This window comes from Colobus angolensis, unplaced genomic scaffold (assembly GCF_000951035.1).
Source record: "Colobus angolensis palliatus isolate OR3802 unplaced genomic scaffold, Cang.pa_1.0 Scaffold402, whole genome shotgun sequence".
Taxonomy (NCBI): Eukaryota; Metazoa; Chordata; class Mammalia; order Primates; family Cercopithecidae; genus Colobus; species Colobus angolensis.
This window is the reverse complement of record NW_012117400.1, coordinates 117,469-124,300: the sequence shown is the minus strand read 5'-3', so window position 1 is coordinate 124,300 and position 6,832 is coordinate 117,469. Positions and strand designations below refer to the sequence as shown.

General features: G+C 59.5%; 1 protein-coding gene across 1 annotated transcript; it reads left to right on the top strand.

Moving 5' to 3' along the window:
- The first annotated feature begins 6 nt into the window (after positions 1 to 6).
- Positions 7 to 6,375, top strand: FAM50A (family with sequence similarity 50, member A). Its single transcript, XM_011955839.1, has 13 exons — positions 7 to 96; positions 1,350 to 1,434; positions 1,529 to 1,628; positions 2,130 to 2,275; positions 4,185 to 4,261; positions 4,391 to 4,457; positions 4,609 to 4,670; positions 4,937 to 5,013; positions 5,399 to 5,453; positions 5,602 to 5,650; positions 5,749 to 5,819; positions 5,929 to 6,039; positions 6,144 to 6,375. The coding sequence occupies exons 1-13, from the start codon at positions 28 to 30 to the stop codon at positions 6,150 to 6,152; spliced, it is 978 nt and encodes a 325-aa protein (XP_011811229.1). The 5' UTR covers positions 7 to 27; the 3' UTR covers positions 6,153 to 6,375.
- The last annotated feature ends 457 nt before the right edge of the window (positions 6,376 to 6,832 follow it).

Here is a 6,832-nt window from a genome sequence, read left to right as displayed (position 1 = left end):
GGCGCCGCGAGCGAGGCCGGCCGCGCCATGCACCTGATGAAGAAGCGGGAGAAGCAGCGCGAGCAGATGGAGCAGATGAAGCAGCGCATCGCGGAGGTGCGAGCCGGGAGCCTCGGAGCATGCGCGCTGCCCAGGTTCCTTAGCTGCCTCGCGCCACGCTCCGGCCCTGGAAGCCCTGGGGCGGTGGCTTCGGAGCGCTGGCGGCGCGCCGGGGCGGGCCCCTGGCTCGCTGACTTCCAGCAGAGCACAGAAGCAAGCCGGCGAGTCTCATCAGTAAAATGGGCCCGGAGCCGGGCGTTCTCCGAGGCTGAGGCCACTAACTGGTGACCGACCTCCGGCAGGAGGGAGCCGAGCCAGTGTTTCTGTTGGGAGGCACGGCGGGGACAAGCCTCTCGTCGCCTCGCCTGGGCACCTAGCGCCCTGGCTCTGGCCCCTCGGCCCTCAGAGCCAGGCCTCTGCCCTGGTCCCATGGACACCGGGCAGGGCTGTTCCTCTCCCCCTGGAGAGGCGCTGGGAGGCCTGAGTCAGACCTGGCCAGTCCACTGGCCAGGAGGCTCCTTCCAGAACCCCTTGCATCTGTGAGGCAGGCATGAACCTCCCGGGCGCCAGCGGTTCATCCCCTGCTTCCCGTGAGTGGCCCGTGATGGTGGTGGTCAGGGAAGGAGCGTGGAGGAGCTTGATCCTTTTAGGGAGACTCACTCATCAGGACTCGGGGCTCCAGGAAAGAGCAGGCTCCTGCTTGGGGAACTGGGGAAGCCTGGCCAGAGGAGCCTTGAAACACCAAGTCCTCATGCCCTGGCCACACTGTGTGAGCCGGGGTGCCCAGCAAGCAGAAGGTGTATTTCTCTGCCAACCACCTTGGGAGGCCACTGGTCAGCGAGGGCTTGACATGGTACCAAGTGGAATGGGGCTGGGGCCAAAGAGAGGCCTCCTGGGAAGCTGTTGATGACATTCGGGGGCCTAGAGGGAGGAAAATCACTCAGGGAGGGACCAGGCCCCTCGGCCACTCTGTTCTTGTTTGCCCTCTCCTGATACCCCTTGGCTTGGGTCTCGGAAGCTTCAGCTTAAAGGCTGGAGATGAAAAAGGCCAAAGGTCAGTAGGGTTGGTGGCTTCAGGCTACTGAGGGACCTGTGATCCCCAGCAGGAGACCTGAAGAGCCAGAGCAGCTCAGGGATGGAAACGGCCCCATTTGGCACTCTTAGCACTTGAAGAGCCCCGCCCAGCCTCATGAAACCTTCCATCGACAAGGGCACAGGGGCAGATTTGGACTATAACCCAGGTCCCTGATGACCAGCCTGCCTTTTCCACAGTGAGGGGTGGCTCTCATGGTGGCTGTCCCTCCCCGCAGGAGAACATCATGAAATCCAACATTGACAAGAAGTTCTCTGCGCACTACGACGCGGTGGAGGCAGAGCTCAAGTCCAGCACCGTGGGTGAGCAGGGTGTGGGTGCCCCTCACCCGGGCCCTGGGCCACTCTTCCGCTGGCCCTGTGACTACCTTGCCCCTTGTGCCTCCTTGCTTCAAAGGTCTTGTGACCCTGAATGACATGAAGGCCAAGCAGGAGGCTCTGGTGAAGGAGCGGGAGAAGCAGCTGGCCAAGAAGGAGCAGTCCAAGGAGCTGCAGATGTGGGTCCTCTCGCCGCAGCCCTCAACATGGAGCTAGTGCTCACGGGGTCCCGGGGCCGGTCAGGCTCTTTTTGCACCCTGAGGGGAGACCCTGCCTCCTGCCTTGGGACAGGGGTAGCATCTAGCTTGCGATTTGCATTTCTCTCTCCTGCCTCCTTGGGTCCACGCTCACGTCTTCTCACCATGGCGGCTTGTCTTCTTTCTGACCCTCTAAATGCAGTGGGTCCTTTCCCTGCATCTGGTGCCTGAGCAGCCTGCATTCTCCCCATTCCTCTCTGTCCTGCGGCCCCTATGGCCCTCTGTGCTTGCTGTTTGTAACAGAGCCCTCACCCATGAGCTTGAAGTGATCCAGGACAGCAGGACCCCTCTGGGGCACTGGGGACCCAGCCTAGGCTGGGCAGGACCCACATAGGGCACACAGGTGGTTCTGGGTCAAGGAAGCGGCTGGGTCAGGGTTGGGGAAGGACACGGTGTGTGATGGGGCCACCTGCACCTCGCTAGGAAGCTGGAGAAGCTTCGAGAGAAGGAGCGTAAGAAGGAAGCCAAGCGGAAGATCTCCAGCCTGTCCTTCACCCTGGAGGAGGAAGAAGAGGGAGGCGAGGAGGAAGAGGAGGCAGCTATGTATGAGGAGGAGATGGAAAGGGAAGGTGAGGGCTGGCTTGAGTCAGAGCCCCGCCCGTGGCCCCTGGGGAGGGGTCCCCAGTGTGAGAGGCTGTCAGCAAAGCTGATGCCCTGTCAAGATGGCTCTAAAAGCTGCCCTCTGGAGGCACCACACACAGTAGACCAGGGAGGGGAGGAGCTGGTCTAGACCAGGCTGGCTGGGCACATTTTCTGTGATGATGGAAATGTTAGTCTGTGCCGCCCAATATGGTAGCCACTTGCTGCAGGTGACTTGTATGACTGGGGCACTAAATGGTTAATTCTATTTGATTTGTTTCAGTGTAAATGTATACAGTCACAGAAATTCCGTGGCTACTAGTCAGACACTGCAGGTCTCAGCTGTGAGAACAAGGGGCTGTCAGGGAAAGCTCAGGATGGCTGGAGAGTGCGGGTAAAGCCAGCCTAGCTGCCATGTGTGTCACATACCTGTGCTGTACCTGGCCAGGGCACATAGGGTGCTGTCCCTCTCCTGGCGGAAGTCACGGGTCACCATGCACTGAAGACACTACTCAGGGTTACTGCTCTACTCAGGGCCCATGGGGCTAACCCAGGGGTCAGGGAAGGAGGGGAGGGTTGAGTTAGGCCCTAAGGATGAGGGGAATTGCATTAGCCAGAGAGACAGGAGGGGTGATGAGAGAGTATATGCCAGAAGTCCAGCGGGAAACAGTGGGCATGTTTGAAGATTGGGAGCAAGTTGTGTCACGGGCCCCTGGAGGGTGTGGTGGCAGCTCCCCAGGGAATGGCGGAGGGAGTGAAGTGAGGCGGGATGGCGCTGTGTGGCTGTGGTAACAGTCTGGGTGCCGTGGCTTTGAGGGAAGTGCAGGATTGTGGGGAAGAAGAACCTGCCAGCAGCCACAGTAAAACAGAAAAAGAAACAAGCAGGATTTTAGTATTACGTTGTATTTCACCCAGTGTATCCAAGATATCACCACTGTGGCACATGCACTAGCTGTGGTGCTCGGCTGCTGTGTACGGCAGGAGCTACTGGTTTGTGTTTGTGTTTTTGTTTTGATTGTTGTTGTTGTTGTTTTTGAGACTGTCTCCCTGTGGCCCAGGCTGGAGTGCAGAGGCGTGATCACAGCTTACTTCACCCTTGACCTCCTGGACTCAAGGGGCCCTCCCACCTCAGCCACTTGAGTAGCTGGGACTACAGGCGCTTTGTATTTTTGTATTTTTTGTAGAGACGGAATCTCGCCATGTTGCCCAAGCTGGTCTCGAGCTTGGGAGCTACTGGCGTGGACAGTGCAGGCCTGGGGCAAAGGTTGTCACCCTCACTGTGTATCACTGGGGCTTTTACAAAACACTGCTTGGTGGGCTCTTCCCTCCCCCTACAGGCTCCGTTTAGGGGGCCCAGCCACAAGACCCTGACATCCATTTTTGTAAAGCTCTCCACATGATTCTAATCTGCAACCAGGCTCCAGAATCTCTGCCCTTGAGCATCAGGCTGAAGAGTTTACATTTGTCTTTGTTTTCTTGTTTTGTTTGGTTTTTTGTTTTTGAGACGAGGTCTCACTCTGTTGCCCAGGCTAGAGTGCAGTGGTTTGATCACAGCTCACTGCAGCCCCGACCTCCCAGGCTCAAGCGATCCTCCCACCTCAACCTCCCGAGTAGCTGGGACTGCAGCTGCGCCACCACACCCGGCTGATTGTTTTGAGTTTTAGTAGAGACGAGGTCTTGCTATGTTGCCCATGCTGGTCTCCACCTCCTGGGCTCAAGCGATCCTTCTGCCTCATCCTCCCTAAGTGTTGGGTTGACAAGCGTGAGTCTCTGTGCCCGCCCTAGGCTTGTCTTCTAGATCAGCTGTTCTCAAAGTATGGTTTGGGGGACCCCAGGCGTCGGCCGTAGCAAAATCGTTTTCATAATAATGCTATGATATTTGGCTTCCTTTTGTTCCAGAGATCACCATGAAGAAGAGAAAACTGGGGAAGAACCCAGACGTGGACACAAGCTTCTTGCCTGATCGAGACCGTGAGGTAAAGGTTGCCTGGCCCTGACCCCGGCCTCGACTCCAGCCCTGGTGGATACCCTTGCTCGGGGAGCCAGGCTCTGCGTGCACTCTGAGCAGCCCTGGGCCTCACCCGTCTGCCTGCTCCCTCTCCCAGGAGGAGGAGAATCGGCTTCGGGAAGAGCTGCGGCAGGAGTGGGAAGCCAAGCAGGAGAAGATCAAGAGTGAGTCCTTGCGGAGTCGGACGCGAGGGGCCTGGGCCCAAGCCAGCTTTCTTGTCCACAGTCTCTTGGGTGGTGCGCTGAGCCCCAAGGCTGCTCTCGGTGGGGCGGGGGTGCCTGGGTCTGGAGACCAAGAGGCAGCTCTGCCTTGTAGGCGAGGAGATCGAGATCACCTTCAGCTACTGGGATGGCTCTGGGCACCGGCGGACAGTCAAGGTAGGCAGCGTGCAGCCTGCTTCCTGCTCACCATGGGCCCAGCCTCCCTTAGGTTCCGTGGGAAGGAACTGACCTTCCTGACTTGGGAAGCCCCAGGGATCCTGAGGATAACAGGCTCCGGGGCCTGGCCCTCTGTCTGGGGAGTGAGGCCCAGGCCTGGCTGAGGCCCTGCAGTCTCTGGCAGGGCCCTCTGGGCCTCTGCCTTCTTGAGAGCCCTTCTGCAGGCTTCTGCCTTCCCTTCCCAACTCCTGGATTCCCGGATGCAGATGAGAAAGGGCAACACCATGCAGCAGTTCCTGCAGAAGGCGCTCGAGATTCTTCGGAAAGACTTCAGTGAGCTCAGGTGCGAGGTGTGCCTGTGTGCATGGTGGTGTGTGTGGCACCTGTGGCTCCAGCCCGGGTGCCAGACACCCAGTGTGATGTGGGCGCTGCCTGGGCAAGGAGGCAGCGTGCTGGGCACTATCTTCCCAAAAGACGGGGTCAGGCTCCTCTTCCCTTCCCTCCCACCAGAGAGAGCTTTGCTGGGAGCACACTGCCTTGGTTCCTTAGCCCAAAGTGGGAGGGTGCAGGGTGCCAGTCCTGGGCTCACTAAACCATGGAGCTTCCCTCAGAGCCCACTGGCCGCTGCCTCCCAGCCCCAGCACGGGCTCTCCTGGGCTGGCTGCCTCCTCCCTCCATGGGCAGGGGTGCTATCCTCTTGCCCACGCCCTCCTGCCTTCCTCCCTCAGGTCCGCAGGGGTGGAGCAGCTCATGTACATCAAGGAGGACTTGATCATCCCGCACGTGAGTCCCTTCAGTCCCAGGACCCGCAGTGGGTGCTGCGCCCGGGGCTTTGGCTCAGGCTGGTGGGGGTGGTGTGTGCAGGCGGGTGGGTGGGGGGAGGGGCCGAGATGGGCCATCAAGGCGCCACTTTCCTGCCCTTGGCTCCCAGCATCACAGCTTCTACGACTTCATCGTCACCAAGGCACGGGGGAAGAGTGGTGAGTGCCCCCGGCCCAGCCACCCCCATAGCACCTTGCCCCCGATATTGTCACCGGGGCAGCAGCAGGACATTGGTCTGTCTGCTTCTCTCCTGCAGGGCCGCTCTTCAACTTTGATGTTCATGACGATGTGCGGTTGCTCAGTGACGCCACTGTGGAGAAGGATGAGGTACAGCATAGGGGGCCGTGTTAGGGGGAACGGGGGTCCCTGGGCTGTGGAGGAGAAACCGAGGGAAGGGGAGGTCGGCAGGCGGCCCTTTGCCCTCTTCCTCCCTTAGTCACATGCAGGCAAGGTGGTGCTGAGGAGCTGGTACGAGAAGAACAAGCACATCTTCCCTGCCAGCCGCTGGGAACCCTACGACCCTGAAAAGAAGTGGGACAAGTACACGGTGAGGAGCGGCTGGCAGGGACCCCTCCCAGGTGGGGATGGTGGTCAGTCCCTGCTCACCCCTCACCTTCCTTGTCTCCTCCATCCACCTTGTCGTCACACCAGATCCGCTGAGCATCTGGGAGGCTGCGCAGCCTTGGCTCCTCAGCTCCCTCAGCGTGCCCCGTGGTGTCCCCGGGACTCCAGGCACCTGCTCCCCTGCGACCATGCCAGGCACGCTGGGAAGGAGGATGGCAGCTGCTTGTGTCCTGCCCCCGGCACGTCAGTGACTGCTTTATTCTTTTCCAATAAAGAAGTGCACATGTGAGAGCTGGAGCGCCTGCAGTGTGAGAAGCCATTTGTGTTCGGACCAAATGCATTTGTCGTTTTGACCATTTAAAACTGTACAATTCAGTGGCATTTAGCACATTTGCCATGTTGTGTAATCATCACCTTGGTCTGCTTCCAGGACATTTTCATCCCTCCAAAGGCCCTGTGGCCATGAGCAGGCTCCCCGCTTCACATCCCCCCCCCCAGGCTCTCATCTGCTTTCTGTCTCCATGGATTGGCCTGTTCTGGACGTGTCATGTGTGCCTGGGGAATCTGTCACCGGGGCAGCCCCACCATTCCTCAGGTGTCTTTGTGGCACTGCTTCTTGACCATGGGCGCCTGTCCTTGGGCGGTGGTGACTCTGCTGGGTGGGAAGGGGCTTCCTCCCCAGGCCTCTTTCCCAGGCCTTTGGGCTCCTCTTGAGTTTCCTGTAGGGGACGTGGCCGTCCTGTGGCCACCCCTGCCTTCCTTGCTCCGGGCCGTCC